This window comes from Crocodylus siamensis, chromosome 1, assembly GCF_052110815.1.
Source record: "Crocodylus siamensis isolate JL-2025a chromosome 1, ASM5211081v1, whole genome shotgun sequence".
Lineage (NCBI taxonomy): Eukaryota > Metazoa > Chordata > Crocodylia > Crocodylidae > Crocodylus > Crocodylus siamensis.
The window spans coordinates 26590131-26612489 of NC_143395.1; the positions used below are offsets into that span (position 1 = coordinate 26590131).

Here is a 22359-nt window from a genome sequence, read left to right on the forward strand (position 1 = left end):
GCAGCAGGATAAAATATATTGAGGCTTAACCTGTTCTTAAAACTGGAGGTAACTATAGTTATGTAACTAGAGTGGTTAATTAAATACTAAAAAGTCTCCCTTGCTATGACCTCCTGAGGTCTCTTCCAGCCCTAATTTTCTATGATTCTATAAATAAAGGTTTTATTATTTTATCCTAGGCCTGGTATGTATAATGGACCATGGTCTTTTTATACAGTAAATTAACACCACCCCCCCAAATTCTTTCCTTATAGATTTAAGAAAACATGGGCTCATGTTTTCCCCTCTCTCTCGAGCAAAATGACTAACAGGAACATGTAAGACCTAGAAAGTAATGACGTCTGCCTTCTTTGTAAAGATACTGTGTTGTTGAGTCTCCCACTCCTCAAATCTCTTTTGAGTGCTTGACTTTGCATCTTCAGAGTTTAACTGTTGCCTGCCTATAAGAAAGGAACTGTTTGTTTGTTTCAAAACCTCAAGGACAGCAGTCACCAACCAGTCGATCTCAATTGTACATGAGCCATGTGCCCTGCCATCTGGGCTGGGCAACAGCCCAGACAACTTGGCCAGAGGGGTGGGGGCAGTAGGTCCTGGGGTGCCCTTTACTTACAAAAGTGATCCTCACCATAAGTTTGTATATGATTTCTAGTTAAGAGTTTCTAACAGAAATGAATCTAAAGTTGTAAGAGGTAAAGAATTTAAAGGCAAGTAAGGTTCTTGATGCATATCTTGCATTCTACATTAGTGAAAGTTTCTGAAAGTGTCATTTGCAGGAATAGTGAAGTTCCATGGTTACAGTGGGAAAGGTATAAAATTTACATTTGAAATATTCTGTCCAGCCAAAAAGTTTCAGAAGTTTCTGACACTTTAATAAATTATCTAAATTTAATCTTGATGTATCAGCTACTGAACATAATTTCAAACAGATGCATTGGAAGGTCTAAAAGTAACTTTATTTTTCCATAAACAATCTCTAGAAATCAGAAAACATTAAAACTATTCTCCTGCCTGACTATAAACCACAGAAAATAAGCCTGATGGACAGAACTCCATCTGTTTAAGAAATAGGTAATTCAATGAGCGGGAGTTCCTAGAAGGCTACCTTCAGGATTCAGATGATCTACATCACGCCAGTAAGGAAACAGCAAAGGCAATGCAGATATTTTATTTTCTAGCCAGGACCAAAGCTGGGTTGCTAAAAAATTATTTCCCTCTGCTGATAAATGAAGCCCATCAGATAAATAGGAAGAGAAGTCCTGTAAAGGAGATTAAAAACATTATTTTTTTTAAAATTTAAATAGAAGGCCCTAACAGCTAATTTCATGGTACGTCAAAATAAACTGGCCAGTAAATACAGGTTGATCCATTCTGGTTCTAAAATTATTCCAGGATCCCAAAGGACAAAACCTACAGTACATTTATCCAAATCAGAGGCAAAATATAAGAAAAGTATCAAAGATCTATAGCACTGCTTCAAGAAGAGGTCCAACCAGTAGTATTATTGTCTACCATAGTTTAAGATTTTCACAAAGGTTCAAACTGGCTTCCAAATGTGAGCAGAGTAAGGGATCACATTTTCAAGCCACAGAAAAAAAACAGCTCTTTTGCAGATTAAGAGTTGCTTAGGGGGTCTGCACTTATGGAGACTGGCTTCAATATGCTGGTGGTGTTCACCCAGCTGCACTGCAAAAGAGCCAATCATGAAACTACTCGTACAAGCACAGTAAGGGGTGCAATTTCTGCCTGGTAATCTACTTCACAGAAATCTATGCAGTAAATCATTTACCTTTAGTGCAGCTGTGTATTATCTACTAACCAAGCTGAATATTTGGGGTGTATTGAGATGCATCACACCCTTAAGTTTCCTCCTAGCCCAGTATGAAGTTTTCTAATTTCAGATATTTTCCCACAAAAGTGTAATTTATAATGGTTCCTTGTTTCATCTCTGCAGAAGTGGGTCAACTGCTTCCCCCAAGCACTGTGCTACACACTGCTTTGCACAAGCCAGACATTTTTATGAAATCTTTTTCTGTACCTTACCTTATTCCTTTGCATAAGTGTCCACAGATCAATTACATCAGTCCCACACTCCTTAGCTACTTGAACACATGTCTTGGCATATTCCCCAGTGGTGGAATTGAGACGGTTTAATTTGTCACCTGTTAGAAATCAAGAAAATATTTTTTTTACTGACTTTAAAGCATAAGATGCAACCTCACAAACTAACACAAAGCTAAATCCATTTTAATCTCTGAAGTCCTCATGTCAGCCTCATGTTTCATTTCAACATGCTTTAATTTAGCAAGTGCAGTTGGTGAAATCAAGAGGCAATGGCAGACTTTACCTGATTTCTGATCTCTTTTTTTAACCCTAGTATTCCCTTTGTAAAATATTTCTGAGATCCTGAAATAAGACTGTATTTATGAGCAAATTATTAGAGATCAGCTACTCTCTCAGAATCCTTAGTTTTACAGAAACTCTGATGCTCAATATACAAAGTGAAAGACTTTTTAGAAAGGGGCTTGTATCAAGTCACTAAACCAGAGGCAGGCAATTATTTTGGGCAGAGGGCTGCTTACTGCATTTTGGCAAGCCAGAGGGCTGCGTGACAGGCAGCCCAGGGCAGATTAATATTAATTTTCTGAACTTTTTAGGGGCCCCATGGGCCGGACAGAATGGCCTGGTGGGCCGTATCTGGGCCCCAGGCCACATTTTGCCTGCCCCTGCTCCTTCCAACTCTCTCTTTTTCAAATGATACACTACCTCTCTCCATCCCTATGCTGCCATTGCTGTCCACCCCACTCTTCCTCATGAGCTTTCCTCCCTTCACAATATTCCACTCTTCAACCTCAGTGACTTTCTAATTGATGATGACCCATCCAAACCCTAAACTACCTGTATCTACACTGTTCAACCTGCTACCTTGGTTCAGCTTTCCAGTAGGCCAAAAACAGCCATGCACTTGACTTGGTAGGCATCAAAGGCAGATCTCTCTTGATGAAATCCTCTTCTCTGACCATCACTTGGTCTCTTCAGGCTCTGTCACTTAGCTTTTCCAGGGCTTCTAGAGTTCATTAGTGTTGATAATTTCTTGTTTGCTCTTAGCCCTCTCCCCCAATTCTTCCACTGATAAAGGTAGACAAAAGCACAGCCTTAACTCTCTGGCTCGTCTCTGCCATTACAAAGTCAATACTACTCTCTATAACATGCACTCCTGCTACAGAACTCCTCCAAAATAAAAATGACTAGGGCCTCCACTATACACCCATTTTCTTCTTTTTCAGGTCTGCCAACTTCCTAGAAAAATAACTATTTTTCTAAATTAACTGAATACTATACCCATTAACCCCAACTGTCTTTCTCCACCTTTGACTCACTCCTCAAATGTTCTTCTACTTCTCTCTTTACACAGGATATGGTTAAGTCCATCTAAAAGCATAATGACAAAATACAACCTCAGCAACCCTAACCTTGGTTTGCCTTCCCTTTCCCTCCGTCTCACCTGTTCCAGGGGCAGAAGTTTCTCTTCCATTTGTCCTCATGTCGCCATCGGATCCCATCCCCTGAACTCCCTCTCACCCACTCTGTTATTCTTTAAATCTCTGGCTCTTTCCCATCAAAATATATACTTTAGCCTCTCCCATCTTTAAAAAGCACAACACTTACAAGTTTGACTCCTCTTGCTTTCAACCACCACCCTTTTCCATTCCATCATGCTCAAACACTGTCTGGAGATCCACGCCCACTCCTTACACTCCATGAAAACTATTCCTGCCAGAGAGTCTGACTGCTTCCATGACAAAGCTCAGAGCCAGTACTCCATCTTCATTCGTCTTGATCAGCCTCCTTCAACAAAACCCTCTGTGCTTTGCTTTCTGTGATTCCACCTTCTGGTTTCTTTTCTGCCTCTCTAATTGCTTCTTCAGCACGTTTTTCCATTTTTTTGTGGGATAGGGTGACGGTCTTAGAGCTCTGCCTTTGGTCCTTTTCTTTTTTTCTGCTAAACCCTGAGCTGAATCTGATGCACCAGACAAACTCAAACATCATTTCTGTGAATAGCTCTGAGCTGTGAATGTCTCTCCTGTCAAAAGTAAAATCTCAAATTGTCTCTGACAACTTAGATGTGGTGTCAACACCTACCTCAAATCCAGTGTCACTAAAATAGAGCTCTTACTATCATCTTCCCCTTCCCATGCATCTACTGTATTAATGACAGTACATAGCACTGATGTCTTGTTTATCACTCAGACCTACATTCTGCTGCACTGACCTCTCTTGGTTTTCACATATAGACTTGTCATGCCTCAATCTGGTCTGTGGTTTTTGCATAACATCTCTCAGATATATAACCTTTTCTATTTATCCATAGGGCTTAAGTTTTCAGTATCATGCATCAAGATTATTCCTTTTCTCTGGTCTTGAGAAATCCAATCTTACCGTGTTCATATCTATTCAGAAAGCCGCTGAAAAGAACAATCTCTTAGACCATCACTTGGAAAACGTTACCTTCTTTTGCATCTGTCCGCTGCTCTCTTCTCAACTGAATCAAACCTAAGCTGCATGGTTTTACTTTCAAAACCCTTCAGAGCCTATCCCCTACCCTGCCATCATCTAGCATTCACTACTACTGAAATGTCATTCACTATTGAATTTTTCCCCTCCTTGAATTTGGCCCATAATACCAGCCTTGATACATTTTCAGACTAGCAGCTTTGTGCTTTCTCTTGTTCTGCCGCTCATGCTTGAGGAGCTCCTCATAAACATGATCCTTCTTGAGGTCCCTTTGCCCTGGTATCGACAAAAAAGCCAGGCTGCTGGTGCTCTGATACACCACTTAGGTTGATTAGAAGCTCTCTGCAAGCATGCAAGATCTTTTTCTTCTATGTATGAACAGCACCTATAACAATGGGGTGCTGACATTTGACTAGGTCTTCTTGGCATTCCAGTGAAAATAATTCTGTTCCCCAATACCCATTAACTCAAATATGGATTTCAATGATATAGATGATGATTTAAACTTTGCTGTTCTAAACAATTAAAAGATCTTGGGTCTTTTTCTCCTCCGGATAATTAATTCAATTGTTCCTCTTTATCCAAGCAACTGAGGCACAGAGCAACATTAAAGTGCACAGGTTTTTAATAAATATGGCCTTTTTATAAACAAAGCCATCTTTTAATTTTTTGGAAACCACCACACTTAAAAAACAATACATGGTGTTCATGAAGTCCTTGAGCAGTTTTAAAGTTTAATAACTTAGGTTGTAGGTACGATAGAAACAATCTGTAAATGGCATTTGAAAGCAAATTTATTAAAGTTTTCGGAGAACTAGAGTATACAATGCTAGACTACATAAGTAATAATGAATTTATTCTTAACTAAGATGGAGCTCTGTGCCACTACGCTCTGAATGTACAACAGTTCCTAAAAGACATTTTCCCAGAGAAGTGGCTAGGCAGAGGTGGACCAAATGCTCAGCCACCTCATTCACCTGACCTGTTGCTGTTTAACTTATTTTTATGGGGACATGTTAAAAGTGTAGTTTACTTGTCAAAACCACATTCTTTGCTGGAATTTAGGGCTGGGATCACCAATGCAATTAGTGCAGTACCTCAAGAGCAACTGGGAAACATTTTCAAGGAGTTGGAGGATCAGACTGAGCACTGTATCACGATGGATGGTGGTTATGTTGAAGTCTAGCATTGTGTACTCTAGCTGTCCTAAAACTTTAATAAATTTGGTTTTAAATGCTGTTTACGGATTGTTTCTATCATACCTGCAACCTAAGTTATTAAAGTTTAAAAGTGCACAAGGAATTTATGAAGACTCCATATTTGAAAGCAAGACAAAAGCTGCACTCCCACATGTCAGCAAAGCACAGTGACAAGGAAAGACGGGTCAAACATAACCTACTATTTAAAAAATCCAGATGGGCAAAGTGTTGCTATAATAATGGAATGAAAACGCTGCAAGTATTAACTTTTTATCTGTTTAAAGTTGATACTTAAACCTAGGACTCTCTCTCATCTGCAACAGAAATACAGGAATTGCCCTACTGAACCTGACTAAAAGACAATGAAGTCCAGTACCTTTGCCCTTGTCCCTAGCAGTCAATGCACTAGATATTTCAGCGAGCTATAAAATCGCACATCAACAGTTATTCAGTAACATGCCTCTAGTAGAAGCATCTTCCTAATGCCAACAGGTCAGTATCTTTTGTACAGTACAGGGTGTTATATTTCTCGCTTATTTACTGATCTATCTTCATCTCTTCTATTTTTGCACACACCAAATGCAAGGCAGAACAGACCGCTAATGTATGGTCTATGACTACCAATGCACAGATGCATTCATCTAAATCTTATCTGCACAACCGCCTGCTGAAAAGCTAGGAATCTGCATACAATGATAGAAAGCTTTATACAAAGAGTTATAAATTGAGGAGTCATACATTACTGTGTCAGGGCAGAGTGGGGAGGGAACTATTCTATGGAACTATTGTCCTTAGGGGATAAAAAGAATCCATCAGCTTGCAATTTATATACATGATTCTCTTCAAAACTTTCCAATTTTGTCTTAGCTAATTAAATAACATTACCTCAGCACATGCAATATCCCCCTGGGTATTCACTGAAATCGAGGGAACACTGTAAATGCTGAGGTATTATTTAGTTATCTAAGGCAAACTCAGCAAGTCTTTTCAAAGTGCAAATACCGTGGCACTGCACAGGCTGTCCAAACAAATGTGAGCACAAGGAAGGCAGACCTTTAGATGGTATAAACTGTCACAGTTGGAGTCAATGGAGCTGTGGCTAGTTACACTGCTGAGAATTAGCTCTTGGAAAGACTCCTCAACAAGACATCAGCAGTGCTGTCATGTCTCCATTGTAACAGTTAGTTTAAAGATCACAATGAAAAGTCACAAGGATTTTATGCTTTTCTGCTTTTTCTCAGACGTCACTTTCTTGGCATTGTCAGAATTTTACTCTCTCATGGTATTATTTTTCAAAAATAAAACATAGGGTGGGATATTCCTGCTTACCCTGATGACTACGTTGTAATAGACAATTTGTGACATACTGCATTGCCATCACTTCTTGTTGTGAACAGATTTAAGGCTTGGAGTAGTCCAACTAAGACACCTCTACAATTTTATGCGACAGCCAAGAGTTTTACTATTATCAAGTCACCATTTCTTATGTAAACAAGAAAAGTTCTGGAACCCAACCTAATATTTTTAAAGTGAAGCTTTTTCTTTCAGTTGTAATAATGCACAGCCAAATCAAAACTGTACTTTTAAAAGATTAGTTTGCTCCAGAGGGGCATTTCAAAGAAGTTCCAATAGTCATTTTCTACTGGCTCAGAGAACAGACATATCATCTGGCAGAGGTACAAAGCAAATCACGCATCAGCCTGTGGTCAGCAACTTGGACAGTTCCTCACACACTTTCCTTTTAATGCCCGAACCTGAGAATTCCTTTTACCTTTGGCAATACACTCCTTTTCCCAAGCTGGTTCATAAAGAGGAGGGGGTGTTATCAAAATAATTCTGTCTTCAGTAACGTCTACAGACTTCAGATATTGTACCAGGCTCTTTAAGTTCTCAGCATACTCTTCCAGGGGAACATGTTGCTTGGGATTCACATCTGTTGAGAGGGAAAATTTATCTTCTCATTTGCAATTAAAGGTCTTGTTTACACAGTATACGGATAGGAGCATTTTATCTATATTCAATACATAGTTCTATATAAACTGTGAAATATAAATTGTGATAGGAAAAACAACATAAAGCAAAATCCAAAATATATCAGCCATTTGCTCAATACTTGCACTTGCAGCTTACAGGAATAAGATGGAAAATAACTTATTGCTAACTCTTCTGTTGTTTTTCAGCCTTGTGACTTTTTCTGTTTTTTTAGGGCATTGGCATACAGACAAGTTACCATGAGGTAAAGGAGGGTGGGGATTTCTACTCTCCATGCATGTGCTTGGACCTTAGCAAGTTAGCTATTTACAACAGGGAAAAAACACATACATGGGCACATACTACAAAAGAGCTGATGCCCTGTAAATCCCTACTCTTATTTATCTCATAGTTACTTGCTCATATAACGTGCCTGTAGAACACTAGGTATTGCATAAGCATCTCAGCTTTTAAATCAAACTCAAAGTTTCCAGCCACTGTGGCTGCAGAGAAAAGCTTAGAATTATGAAGTACATGCAACCAAAAGGCTCAAAAGCCAAAAGATACATAAAATGACAATCCACTATTCACTATTTCAAAAATCAGGAGAATCTCAGGAGCTTGAGGGACCAGGTTCATGATTTATGAACGTGTGAGGCTGAAAATGCTAAAAACTAGAAGAACTTCCTTCCCAATTAACAACTGTGCCAGACAAGGCTGGTTAACGCTCAAACACATAAGCTTTCTAGTAACAGAAAATCAAATCATTACAAGGACTTAACAGAAAAAAACACAGCCAGAAAAAAGAGTAAGGGTGATTTTCAATAATAAAAGTAGAAAAAGATGCTTCAAAACATGACTAGAAAAGCACTTCAAGGGCATCCTCAAGGCCAACTTGAAAAAAAATGCAACATTGACACGAGCTAGTGGGAGACTATCACTCAGGACTACCCCAAATGAAGGAAGAATATGCTGCAAAGAGTCTGCTGTATTTTGAAACCTTACGACAACAACAGGAGATGGAAAAGCGGGAGAAGCAGAAACAGCATGTCACAGTTGAATCAAAAACCCGAGCTGCCCACCCTGCAGGGTTGCCCAAGTTGCAACAGTCTGTTGATCCTGGATAGGCCTCATTAGCCATCTTCAGACCCACAGATAACACAATCGTGAAAGACAATGACCCTCAACTGCAAGAGATTGCCATTGAGAAACATTTAAAATAAACCTTTAAGCAGTGCACAACACGGTCACTGCCACAGTTTAGACCCGATGTCAGCCCCTCCCTAAAGATAGTTAGAGAACAGCAGATTTAATAAAGTATCTAGATACACCAAAATAAGGGGGGAAATGATGGATTCTGTCTGCATCTCTCATAACTTTACAGCATTGTTTCACTGTTGAAAGAAACTCTACAGAGTGATGGTCCTTCATGTACTACCTTTACAAAGACCGTTAGAATGTTTATACTTGTCAGTACACACACCTTTAAGTGCACATAAAGGCCACCAAACTTATGTCTTCACTAACCTTCAAACTCAGTTCCATCAGTCAAAGACAATTTTCGAACACAAAGATAGCAGTTAGATGCTGAGTCAGTGGAAATCTATTACTTAAATACTGCCATTTGCATCTTTTGAAATGTCTGAATGCTTTGGGTACAAGGAGAGCAGCAAAAGGCAATGGTATACATATGCTTTCAATACTTAAAAATACAATAGTGTAAACTTTAAAAAGAAAATGTTGTAAGAACACAATGATGCTTAGGACCCGGAGATCTGTATGTTCCACTGGGCTCATCTACATAAGACACTACTCTGCATTGGTTACTGCACATTTATTTAGTACTTGATTATACTTGTAATCAAGTAATTATTGTAATTATAATCAAGTACTAAATAAACGCACAGTAACTGGAGTTATGCACAGTAGCTGGAGTTATGCGCAGTAGTGCCAGCGAATACCTTTTATGCGACGCTATTGTGCAGTAGCCTAATAACACTGTACAGCAGCATATTAGCACTGTTGGTGCTATGATGTGCTACTGCACTTAGCTTATTGTGTAGACAAAGCGCACCATGTCTGATAACTCAGAAAAAAAAAGAAAAGGGCCCTACCTCTTAAAGTGCTGTCATTGGCTCCAAAGAAGATGGTAACTGCAACTGTGTTTTCAGCATTAGAACTTTTGCTGATCAATCTGGGAAGAACTAGTTTAGCCCATCTGGTATTGTAGCCCGACAGTCCACGATTTAACACATCACATTTTCTGAAAAAAACACATGTATCACAAAAAAAAATCCCCCCCAGTGAGAACCACAATTTAGACATTTTAAAACATTTTGGCAAGATATCTGCTCTCTATTCTTATAAAAATCAACATTTCACAAATGCTGTACAACTGCAAAATGATAATTTCCTATTTATATAGTATATGTATAAACTATATGTACTACGTTCAAGTTTACACATAAAAGTTTGAATTCTGAAACTGGATTCATGTGAGCATAAGGATCTATATACATAGAGCTTTGACTGCAGGATCAGGGCATTATTCTTTTAATTCTCTTCTATTTTTCACCCCAGCTCTCCACTATATTTCAACAAGGATTTCAGACAAACACACGGAGGCAAAATATTGAGACCTTCCATATTATTTTATAAATCCAAATATAAATAAGTTGTCATTTTTTCAAAATGAAAATAATCCACTGCAGGAAACTGTTGGGCTTTCTTTCATCCTGTAAGTTACATATAACAACAAAAAATGCGATAAGTCTCACCTGACTAGTTTCTGAGCAAGCGATGCTCCCCATCCGTTTTCCTGAAAGGCAGCCTGAATGAAGTGGACACAATTAGATCCTAACTAAAACAAATAATGGTTCCTCACCTCTTTGCTCAGCATGGCACCTCACCTCTTTGCTCTATGTTTTATTTTCTCCACCCTCACTTAATGGACTTTTTTCCCCTTTGTGTCCCAACATATTTTCAAGAGGAAGCCACTAGCGTTTCCTTAAAGTTTACTGTTGACCTTATCCTAGCCTCATAGTGGTCAAATAGACTTATTTCTCCACTCTCAGCACATACTTTTTGCTACTGTATTACAAAACAGCATAGGATAGGTGGTGTTCAAGCTTTTGGCCCTGTGGGCCAAGTGAGAGGCCTTGGGACAGTTTGAGAGCTGGATTAAGCCCCACACACTCGAATTGGACCCCGTGCTGCCTCTGCCCGATCACACCCATCCATCCATCCATCCATGGTGACTAAGCCCTAAGGTCCCATGACACTCCCACCTAGCCCTGCATCACAGGATCAGGGCCTGAAGCCCCATGCACCAGGATCAGGTGCTGGGGCCTGGTACTATCTCTGCCTAGCCCTGGGCCACCCAATCTAGTAGGCAGGGCCAGGGGCTCCCCACAGGTCTGGATATTTGGCAGCCAGGAGTTACCACCATTCCTCTGCCACCAAATTTTCAGATGTGTGAGGAGCACCACATGCTGGATGAGACAATGCCAGTGGTTAGATTCAACCCATGGGCCAGGGGTTGAACACTACTGGTATGAGGAGTGCACATTGTGAGAAGGACCCTGTGGTCCTCTCAGGGTCAAAGCAATCACTGATCTCAGTCCATCTACCCAAGAACTGTGTAGTATTGAGCCCCAAGTGATTACATTAATCAAGTACCTAGTAATGATGGGGTAATGCAAAGTATTATTTGATAATTTCTAAATGTGGTCCTTGTGCTTTCATTTCAGACCAGTCAACAAGTAGCTCTCAAAAGTTATGCAAGACAAGTTGTATAGGGGAGAGAACCATTAACTTAATTTTAAAAGCTATGGCTACCTAGCCTCTGCCCATCTTTATTAATAACTTTTTAGATTATCAAAACAAAGGAATTGTAGTTACTTTTCCGTATTTATGCTATGTTTGATCATTCATTTCAGACTGTGCCACTAGAGCGTTCACTTCCATTTCCATTTAAAGTCTTTCTTTTCTGATTCTCGCATCCTAGCACAATGTCACTGTGTCCGAGTTTCAAACACTGCAGGGAAATGCTTATGTTTAAAAAATAACAAACAAGCTGAACTTTAAAAAACAGAAGATATCTGTTTGGATTAGGTCCTAAAATTCTATCAATATCTTATTTTAAATGCTCTGGCCAACCTGACAACACAGGACGTCAGACTTGAATACAGAGATTTCTTTCTGGTCACAACTGAGTTCTTCCAGATGAGAGATGAGTTTTTGGAACCCCTCGAGAAAGGAGCTCTCACAAAGTTCATCCTATTACAAAGCTCCCGAAAGGCTGAAAGAGGATTAGGTACTAAATCTGGTTCTGGACACACCAGCATCATCCTGCGTCAGGGCAGAAAGCAGTCCTAAATCTTCTGCCACCTCACCAACACAGGGACCTGTGCTCCATGAAGCAGGGCTCACAACACGGCTGGGTGGAAGATGTTATTTTTGAAGGCTGCACTAGAACTAATGGCACTAAGGACAGGGCAGTCAAAGGCCACATCTTCTGGAAACCTCCACCCAGGACCTCTTGAGTAGATATTGATAACATTTAACACAGGTAGGACACTGCCTGCTGTGGTTCCCCTGCTTTACCTGTAGCAGGTTAGGGTGCTAGGTCTGTGTTGCATCAGGGTGGATGGTAGTCTGGTGTAGAGTTTAGATTATGTTGGTAGCGGATGGTTTGGATAAGGATGATCCTGCCGCAGGATGTGGATTAGAGCAGTGTTTCTCAACCCACGGACCGCAACCCAAAACTGGGTTGCAAGCATATATGAAAGTGTCATGAGCACACTTTAAAAATGGATTCTACTTTAAAGGAGAAAAAACACGGGAAACTGTAGCTTTTCCCCTGCAGGCTGGCAGAGCTCCAGCCTGCAAGGGTCTGCTTGCCCCCTCCATGCTGCCCCACACACTGGGGGGCTGAGAGTGAGAGGCACTGGGAGAGGACTGGCCGTTGATTTTTACAAATGGGTCCTGGTACAAAAAAAGGCTGAGAATCACTGCCTTACAGCACTTCTCAACCTTGTTTGTACCAGGACGCATCTGTAAACATGGACTGCCAGTCCTGACCCAGCCCCTCACTCTCAGCCCACTGCCCCCTGCTCACAGGTCCCCAGTGTGTATGGCAGGGAGTGGGTGTGTGGGGAGCGTGGGGGTCTCCTTGTGTGCTGGAGCTCTGCCAGCCTGCAAGGGAAAAGTCATGGTTTTCCATTTTTTTCCTTTAAAGGACAACCCATTTTTACAGTTTGTTCACGACCCTTTCGTATATTCTTCCATCCCGCTTTTGGGACACCAGCGGTCCCTTCCAGCCCAACCTCTCTACAACTCCACATCCAGGGATTCACCCAGAAAAGCCACGGCTGCCTCATCCTGAGGGGACCATCTCCCGTAGAGTCACGGCCAGCTGCGGCTGGAAGAGACCTCGGGAGGTGTCTCGAGTCCCACCCCAGCGACATCAGGCTCTGTCCAAAGCCTCGGAGGACACAGAGTCTTCCTCCCAGCACCCGCCACCCCCTGCACGTCCTGCTCCGGGTTCCGCCCGCAGCAGCCGGCCTCACGGCAAAGCCCGGGAAGGGCTCGTGCGGAGCTGGGGCTGCCCTGGGGAGCGGGGACGAGAGGGCGCCGCTCCCGGGGGGAGCCCACGCCGAGACGGCGGGCTGGATACCTCGGTGATGGAGTCCCCGAACAGGAGGACGCGGGGCCACGACAGCAGCTGGCGACACGCGCCCACCTCCGCCATCCCCGCCGCGCCGCACCGCCCCGACAAGGCGCGGCCGCCTGCCGCCCGCGCACCATTACCCGTCCCCCCCCGCGCCTGCGCAGTGGTGGACCCTCTGCCCCGCTCCGCCCCTTTGCCCAGCCCAACAGGCACTACCCCCGGGGGTGGAGTGGCGCATGCGCAGAGCGAGGCCTCCCCACGAGCCCCGCCCAAGTTCAACAGCCGCGGGTCCCGAGCGGGCTTCCGGCGCCTGTGCAGCGCCAGTTCCGCCCCTGCGGGAAGTCCCGGGCGGGAAAACCTGGAAAACCAGACGCTGCAAACTTGAATTGCTGAAAGACGCAGACAGCCCCCCCACCCGCCAAGCGGGAAAAGAAAGGGTCGGGGGGCAAAGTTACAGCTTCGAGGCCCAGTGAAAATGCCTCATTTCCCCTCTTCTAGAAGGGTCCCGTGGTGTGCGATGCCGATGGCATGATGTGCAGGTGCGTTAGTCCCGGCAGGGCCGCGTGACCAAAGCGGTGCGTGGTGGCGGCTGTCACTGACTCGCGGACGCACCGTCAAGGGCGTCGCCGCCGCAGGAGTCTCGCTGACGAGAGGGCCGCGTCTTCCCACGGTCCCGGAGCAGAAATCAGCCCAAGGGACGTCCTGCTTCGAGGCAGCAGCATTGTTCAAGCCGCTGGCCCAGCCCTTTGGAGCCGGTTACCGTCGCTCCTGATCCAGCGACCAAACAACGCTCACGCTGACAAAAATGACTCAGGAACTGTTCCACCAGCATTGTAGGACAGGGATAGGGAACGGAAGAGATTTTAAGAGGTAGAGTTTGACTCAAAGGATGTTTTCTACCAGTTTACAACCATTTGAGTAACTGTTCTCTGTTTCATCTACACATGCATTTGATCTGGGATCAGTTTACTCATGAGTTACTCTTGTGAGTAAGTGCTCCCTGGCGGGCATCTACACATGCCAGGGAGTGGGAACATTTGCTACTAATGGCAGCAAACTACTCCCACCTGCTAGGGGCCTGCAATGGGCCCCTACTCCCACTAGGGGAGCTCTCAGCTTCCCATAGTTACCAGCCCAGGGAATGTCAGGGACATTACACCCTGCCCCCAGGGGCTGCCTGTGTATGTGTGTGGAGGGAAGGGGGGCTGGGAATAGGGAACTCCTGGGCCATGGCTCCCCACTCAGGGGTGAGACTTGGAAAGAACTGCAGGAGAGGGGCAGGTCCCAGTCCCCTGCTCCACTCCACTGACAGATTAGGGCAGAGGTCTGGGACCCCTGAAGCTTTTTCCAAGCCCCAGGCCTTGGGGAACAGGCTCTCCAGCCTCTGCCAGCTGGGAGCTCCCAGAACCAGCTCCATGACCACAGGGCCTATGCTCACACCCTGATCTCCCAGCCCAAGCACCACAATCCTGGGGCTGGCACTGGGAGACCCTTATCTCCTAGCACCAGCTCCATGACTGGGGATGGCACTGGGAAATCATAGAAAATGAGGGTTAGGGGGGACCTCAGGAGGTCATTTAGTCCAACCCCCTGCTCAAAGCACGGACCATCTCCAACTGGATGATCCCAGCCAAAGCTTTGTCTACAGGTTTTGAAAACCTCCAAGGCTGCAACTGCCACCACCTCTAAACTGGGTAAACTGGTCAAGTGTTTTACTATTCTTCTAGTGAGGAAATTCTTCCTAATATCTAACCTAAACTTCCCTTGTTGCAACTTTATACTGTTGCTCCTCGTTCTGTCATCTGCCACCACTGAGAACACTTTAGCTCCATCCACTTTGTAACCCCCCTTTAGGTAGTTGAAGGCTGCTATTAAATTCCTTCTCTCTCCCCTTCCGTAGATTAAATAAGTCCAGTTCCCTCAGCCTCTCCTCAGAAGTCATGCCCCAGTCCTTTCACCATTTTTGTTGTCCTCTGCTAGACTCTAATTTGTCCACATTTCTGTAGGGGAGCGCAAAACTGAATGCAGTACTCCAGATGTGGCCTCACCAGTGCTGAATAGAGGGAAATAATCTCTTCACCTGACCTGCTGGCAACACTTCTACCAACACAGCCCAATATGCCATTAGCCTTGAAAACAAGGGCACACTACTGGCTTATATTCAACTTATTTTCCGCTGTAACCCCTAGGTCCTTTTCTGCAGAGCTGCTGCCCACCCCGTCAGCCCCCAGCCCATACTGGTGCAGGGGACTGTTTCGTCTCAGGTGCAAGACTTTGCACTTGTTGAACCTCATGAGACTTCTTTTGGCCCAATTCTCCAATTTGTTTAGGTCCCTCTGAATCCTAGCCCTACCCTCCAACGTATCTACTACTCCCCCCACCTTGGTGTCATCTACAAACTTGCTGAGGGTGCACTCTATGCCAACTTCTGGGTTGTTGAAAAAGACATTGAACAGAACTGACCCCTGGGGCACGTCACTTGATCCTGGTTAAAGAGTATATGCACTTTGAATACTTTTACAGGTGATTTATATATTGTATATAAATTTATTTGCTGTAAGGTTGCTAATCCTGTATTTGTAACAATAACTAAGCAGTTTTGTCAGGAAATAAGTACATAGGGTTAGTTAAAGACATGTTTTATTTATTCAAAATAATATTCAAAATAAATCAAGTATAAAAATGATCAGTCTTACGAGTCCCAGATATTTATCAGCCACTTAGATCAGTGCACTGGGCTAAGCGCATCATAGAGTCTTTGTGCAGCCAACTCCACCATTTCCCGAAGGGCTTCATCATCTTCACACCCTGGCTCACATTCAACCGTCTGGAAGAAAAGACAGGTTAAAATAAAACACTCCTCTTAATTTAGCTGCTTAAAAGTTGTAAGTAAAAAAAAGTCAAAGTAGCAACAAACACTACCTACAGTAGCAGGGCAAATGGAAAGGCAAGTTAGACAGATTTCAGCCTCACCAGTTTTTAAGCAGCCTGTCCACACATACCAGAGTTCAGCAAAAGATTTATGTTAGTTTTGCTGAGAAATATCAAAACTAGGTTTGATTAGCCACTATTTTTGGAAACATTGAATAAAATAGCTAAAGGACTGTAAACTAAATTCAATTCAAAGTTAAATACTACCACACCACATCAAGTGACATTTAAAGATATTTAATTTAATTTGTGACCACCCCTGCAGTGTTATTTTAGGCATAAACTTGGACTAGCATTGAAATGCAATCAACATCACTGCTTTTAAAAACTCAGCTGCAACCTACTCATGGTCCTGCAGACAACTGACAAGGTAGAGTGCTTATTTCAGAATAGAACCACTGCTTCTTACTAAAACAATTAAAATATTTTTTTAAGGTGAAACACACAGTAGGTATCTGAAACATGGCAGTTTAACTGAACAGAGAAATCCACTGACTTTAGTAGGTCTTTGAGTCAGGCTTCTATAGGACAAGTGGCAGCAGACAGTGCTAGGAAACTTTTTTTAAGCTTAGAAGACATCATATTCTCCCTGATGATACTAACTTGTCTGTTTTCTAAGACTGACATTCTTCCTGGCCAAGAGGGAAATAAGTCAAATTCAGAAGCAAGTTAAAGGTATATTGATGGCTGTCCTACAGCAATGAGACCCACAGATAAACCCATCAGTGCAGTCACTGAGTTTCATCATACATGAATGATACATGAAATGATATGAGATGCACTGTGCCCATATCTGGATCCAACCCTATATATAATGTTTAAAATTATTTAATAAAGCCTCTTTTTTTTTTTTTTAAGTAGTCACATTTGGTAATTATCAATTTCTTTTTGGTAATTATCAATTTCCCTGCATGGCTGCAGGGAAAACACAAGCAGCTGCAGTGGGGGAGAAGAATATTTACTCAGGTAAATATGGTATTTTTCCTTTGGAAGTGGTACACAATGTTCCAGAGAACACTACATAGGAGTCTCTGACCTCTACTTTCTTTTCTCTCCTTGCCTAGGTGCACCTACAATGTAGTACAAACAACAACAATCAGTAAGTTTAACTATACATACCCGAGTTTCCAATGAAATATTTGCAGTCTTTCCATCTACAGCAACACTTAGAATGGAGCCTTCTTTTCCACTTACACAGTCCTCTCCAAACATGTCCCTAAAACAGAGGCCCATAATTATAAAAACATAACCGACTGACAGACTAGTTCTTTTAGTAATTATCTTTGGTTTTTAGATTAAATCCTCAGTGTAATGTGTCTCTGTTTTTAGTCACTGAATAAATCATTAAACTTCAAAATTTTCCTGTGAGGAATGCTGATCTTAATTACTACTGTATTTTGTTGCATATTATCCTCTCCTCCCACAACCAACTGGAGAAATTTGGGGTGGGGTGTGAAGGTGGGAGTTATGTGTGTGAAGAACAGGGCTCTACACAGGTTCTTGGCACCTGCCTGTAAGGAAGGGCAGAGCAGTGGCAACATTAACTGCTGTGGCTCTGGGAATCTTGGCAATAAACACTACCACTGCTGCTCCTCTCCAATCCACGTGCTGGACTGGGCCTGTGTGCAAGGCTGATCTGCAGCTAGACCCAGTGCACCAAGTCCAATCTAGCACATGGTCATGGACCTTGCATGCCGGGATCAGATCCTGCATATTGGCTCCAGAACCACCTGCCAGGTTGGACCCAGTGTGATGGTGTCAGGGCCTTATGCCCAGTCAGATCTGGCATATCGATCTGGGACTGTAGGCTACTTCCAGGGCTGAGTGCCAGGTCAAACCTGCACGTGGCTCCAGAGCAAGTGCATGCTCCCGGACTCAGCATATGGTCCTGAAGTCAGCATGCGCTGGCCCCAGACTTGCTGCGCTCTTGGGCTTCGTAGCCCTAGGCCCACCACACCCTATACAATATGCAGAATTGGCTGCAGGCCTGGCTTCCTGTCTGCTGCTACTCAGATGTTCACACAAGGTAAGATCTTCCATAAGTAAGACACCAATCAAAACAGAGATACAAAGTTAATGTAGTTAAAAATCACATAAAATAATAGGTTATGGCTTAATTTTCAGAGATACTGAGTTCCCACAGCTCTCACAGAAGTCAATGTTCAGCATCTCCAATGGATAAAAACCCCAAAACACATCATTGGTTCAGTTTCTTAATTAAACAAACAGAATATATTACCTTTTATCCCTTTGCTTTACGTAGCTTCAGGGATCCACAGAAATTAACCTGATAACAATTTGTACAGCATTTTTTAAAATTATGGTGCAGATGCAAATATGTGAATGCAAATGGTAATACACAGGTAACTGTATGTCCCCATAGGTCATAAATTTCATAAGTTTTAGCATAACAGAGTTATTGCATATGCATGTCAAATTATTAGCAATTCTAACTGATAACGTTCAACTGTGAATAATATGACAAGCCAACTTACTGAAGCATAATCTCCAGTCTCTTGCTATACACATCTATATCTACCTGCTTAGAAATTTTATGTACGGCAGCTGAAAAATAAGAGAGTCATCAATTAGTTTGTTGATATTTGCTAGGAGGAAAAAAACAGTCCATTTAAAAGACATACTTTCTAAAAGTCTGCATGGCTTGCTTTATGAAAATTTATAAATATGAACAGAATCTTCACATGATTAAACAAAGTACTAAGAGAAAAACTGCATTTTAAAGAAAGGCTGAAACCTGTAACTGGAACAAAGGCCTTATCTATGTTACTAAATTCAACAGAATGTCTTAATTTTAATCAGTTTCACTTTCTTTTTTCCCCTAATATGCGACTACACTTTCTGGCGTCAAGCTAAAACACTTTTTTGGTTACAAATACGCAGCGAATACTTAAGGCAAAACAAGAATTTTTACTCCAAAATGTTAGTACATGGTGTGGCATCTACATTCCTTGGATTCGCTAGCTGAAAATTTTCACAAAGTAGATATCAAAGCAAAAATATGATACTATTTTAGACTTAGTTTTGGTACTGCTTCATTGATATACAGTGCTACTGCACTACCTTTGCTTTTATGTGATCTCTCTGTGGGATGTATGGGGGAGGGAGTTTCACTCTGGTTATGTGGTGTTTTTTGTTGCTAACATGTATTTCATGCTCAGCCTTTGGGAGGGCCACATACTTTTGCACTTTCACCATTTGTTTTTAAAATGTGTATAATAAAGTGTTAAATAGTCAAAAGTTTCTCTCTCTCTCCCCCTCCTCATTCCCTAAATTGATCCCATTTAAATTAAGTTGAAAGATAAATAAAAATAGGTCTGCTACTCAGGCTTTTTTATTTAAAAAGGATCAACTAAGAAATTAAGAAAATTAATTTGTAAAACCAACTGAAAAACAGAACGGTCTAGAGACTTCAAGTGCAGTAGGGTTTTGGAATCTCCACGTCAAAGTACAAAAACTATTTAGCATCATGGGGAAAGGGAAAAATTCTGGTAGGCCAGGGCTCCAGACTGAACAGGATCAAAAGTCCACCTCAAAGTGGTATTGAGAATAAATAGAAATTATACAAGTAAAAGCTTCTTCAGCCACATAAAAAAAAATACAGGGAAGTAGGGCCACACAGCAAAGAGAATGTGGTATCAAATAGAGTTAATTAAGGGTGTCTTTATAACTAAGTCAGTATTTTACCTGTTAATAACATAAAAATGAGAGAAAAAGCATGCATGTGCGCGCGCACACACAAATAAATCAGCCAGAATACAAGTAACAGTTACAGTATTATACTCTTAACACTAGTTTTCTTTGTATATATTGCCATGACTATCAAGTCTGAGGGGAAAATAAATATTCATGTATGTATGGCATGGCAAATCACATAGAAATTTCAATTTTGCTAGGTTTTTTTTTATGTGTAAATCACTTAATCTATTAAAAAACCAAATCTGACTACTAATAAAAAACATTAACCATTTCAACAAAACATCAAAACATTAAAGAAAAAAGCAAACACCCCCACCTTCAAAATCTGCTGAGAGCTCACATTTTTCCTCACCTTCGGTTAATATCAGAGAAGTTAAGGTCTGTTAAACATTACACATACATACATTAATCTAAATACCTTTCTGTATTTTGGGATTGGACTGAACTTCCAGGATCACTGTTGTCACAGTGTCTGCATACATATCATTAGCAGGATTTGCCACCCACTGGAAAATAATAAAAAGATTATGCTCGAGCAGCAGTATACCCAGCACCAACTGAAGAAAGCAAGCTAAAAGTGTCATAATACTCAGGGAATTATCTTGATGCAAAACAGAACTTTATGTATTAAAGATGGAGTCATCTAGGAATTCCCTACCGCTTCCCCACCATGATTCATTCTTAGGGACAAGAGGCTTCCTCTCGCATGTTTTTTCATGCTTGGTCACTGAACGCACTGAAGAGATCATTCCTGATTGAACTCAGATACTCCATCTTTAAGAAAGAAATGTGGGTTTGGCATTATTTCCAACTACTATTTCTCATAAAGAAAAGGGCATAGAGCCTGAAAAGGGGCATTAAGTCTGAATTATCACTTTTAAAGTGTTTTTACGCTTGGTGAAACAGATAGGCAAGGGCCTTCCATAAAGGAAGGTGTTACTAAAGACTCTCTAATACTAGTACAACAATGCTTACAACCAGTAGTGTAACTTGGGGTGGGTGGCTGGGGCACCAGTCCCAGGCACCAATGTTGTAGAGGTGCCAGAACTGGACCTCCACCTCCTGCAGTCTGCCCCCTGGCAGCAGAAGCAGCTCCACAGCACTGCTTTCACATCAACAGAAACCAAGTGCGTGGACACTGCTGCTGTTGTAGGAACAATAGCCTGGGTGGGCAAATCATGCTGTAGCAGCAGCAGCATGGACACTGCTTTTGGAATCCCTACCGCCACACCACCCCAGCCCTGCTGCAGGCCTAGCGTAGGGAAAACTCAAGTGGCTCCCTCCTCCTCTTGGGCACTCCCTGAACCCTTCCTTCCCCTGCCGCGTCCCTCCTGCAGGTTTCACCCAGAGTATAAATCCTGCTCATTAAACCTCTGCTTATAATCACCCAACACTTCGGTTGTCTGACTAGAGTAAAGCAAAATAAAAAGAAACTGACACCCAGTACATAAAATGTGAGAGGCAAGGATGTCTTAGAGTGATACCTTTCATTGGACCAACTGCATAGTTGGGATAAAGTTTGAAAAGCTTTCAAATGCAAGAAGAATGCAAGGTGTTCTTCATCAGGTTCTGCATGTCTTGCATTTGAAAACTTGTCTAAATCTATTCCAACTTTGCTATGAGTCCAGTAAAAGATACCACCTTAACAAACCTTTACCTCTCACATCATTTCTGACATTACTCTTACACTATCACTAAATAAAATGACATATCAATGCAGGATGACAGCTCAAGGGAAACCATACTGGTGCTCTTATGCATGTAGATCCCTACCCAGCAGAAGCTAATTAATGAGCCTACATTTAACTCTGTACTGACGCTGCCATCTATAACATTTTGTAGAAACCAGGTAATAGAATATTTTTTCCTTCTGTTCCACACCTACCTCAAGTACCACCATACCAGGCTCCTGGATCACAGTAATATTTTTGAAAACCTTCAAGGCTGGCTTTTGTTGGACTTCTATTTCTTCCACATCACCTAAAGTTGAGCAGGTATATTTGCATGAGAAACCAGCAGTGATTTAAGCAGATGAAAGGACTGAAAACCCTCCCATCCCAGAGGAATTTAGACTTAGGATGTTGCTTGCAGATGTAAGCAAAACCCAAAACATGGTGCTTTAGTTTAAACTCAGCAGGTTCCCAGGTGAAGTCCCACACATGCCTAAAAAAGGCAGAGTGTTACTTCAACCTGGCTTACCCGACATCTGTAAAGATTGGGTGCTTTAGTGGGGCTTTTTTGGTGCTTTATTCTAATAGCTGATTGAATTAGCTTTAGTTAAAAGCACCAGAAAGTCCTGCCGAAGCACCCAATCTTTACAGATGCTGCAGAGCTGGGCTGAAGTAACATGGTGCTGCT

At 42.1% G+C, this 22359-nt stretch overlaps 2 protein-coding genes across 3 annotated transcripts in view; both read right to left on the reverse strand.

Annotated features, from left to right (window-relative positions):
• Positions 1-78: 78 nt before the first annotated feature.
• On the reverse strand, positions 79-13523 carry IAH1 (isoamyl acetate hydrolyzing esterase 1 (putative)). 2 transcript variants are annotated; one of them, XM_090032403.1, is made up of 6 exons: positions 13360-13517; positions 10460-10512; positions 9797-9945; positions 7483-7644; positions 2041-2159; positions 79-1256 (listed from the first exon to the last, which is right to left on the reverse strand). In XM_090032403.1, exons 1-6 carry the CDS (start codon positions 13432-13434, stop codon positions 1074-1076), a joined length of 741 nt encoding a protein of 246 aa, XP_089888529.1. In that variant the 5' UTR covers positions 13435-13517; the 3' UTR covers positions 79-1073. The 2 variants fall into 2 exon arrangements, with proteins under 2 accessions (XP_089888529.1, XP_089888522.1); XM_090032396.1 differs by lacking the exon at positions 10460-10512 and having other exon boundaries at positions 13360-13523.
• Positions 13524-15976: 2453 nt separating this feature from the next.
• The window catches only part of CPSF3 (cleavage and polyadenylation specific factor 3), a 39462-nt gene continuing 33079 nt past the window's right edge, over positions 15977-22359 (reverse strand). The window contains exons 14-18 of the mRNA XM_090032383.1: positions 21887-21981; positions 20420-20507; positions 18780-18849; positions 17404-17500; positions 15977-16180 (exon numbers count right to left, since the gene is read on the reverse strand). Coding sequence (XP_089888509.1) covers positions 16079-16180; positions 17404-17500; positions 18780-18849; positions 20420-20507; positions 21887-21981 — 452 coding nt within the window. The 3' untranslated portion in view covers positions 15977-16078. The remainder of the gene's footprint in view (positions 16181-17403; positions 17501-18779; positions 18850-20419; positions 20508-21886; positions 21982-22359) is intronic.

What these genes read in the sequence shown, in the direction of transcription:
- IAH1 (XM_090032396.1), bottom strand. Translation starts at nt 13,490, where the DNA reads ATGGTGCGCGGGCGGCAGGCGGCCGCGCCTTGTCGGGGCGGTGCGGCG. An exon ending in TCGGGGACTCCATCACCGAG is followed by an intron (nt 9,946 to 13,359) that starts GTATCCAGCCCG and finishes TGTTTTTTTCAG; the next exon opens with AAAATGTGATGTGTTAAATC. An exon ending in CACTTATGCAAAGGAATAAG is followed by an intron (nt 1,257 to 2,040) that starts GTAAGGTACAGA and finishes TCTCCTTTACAG; the next exon opens with GACTTCTCTTCCTATTTATC.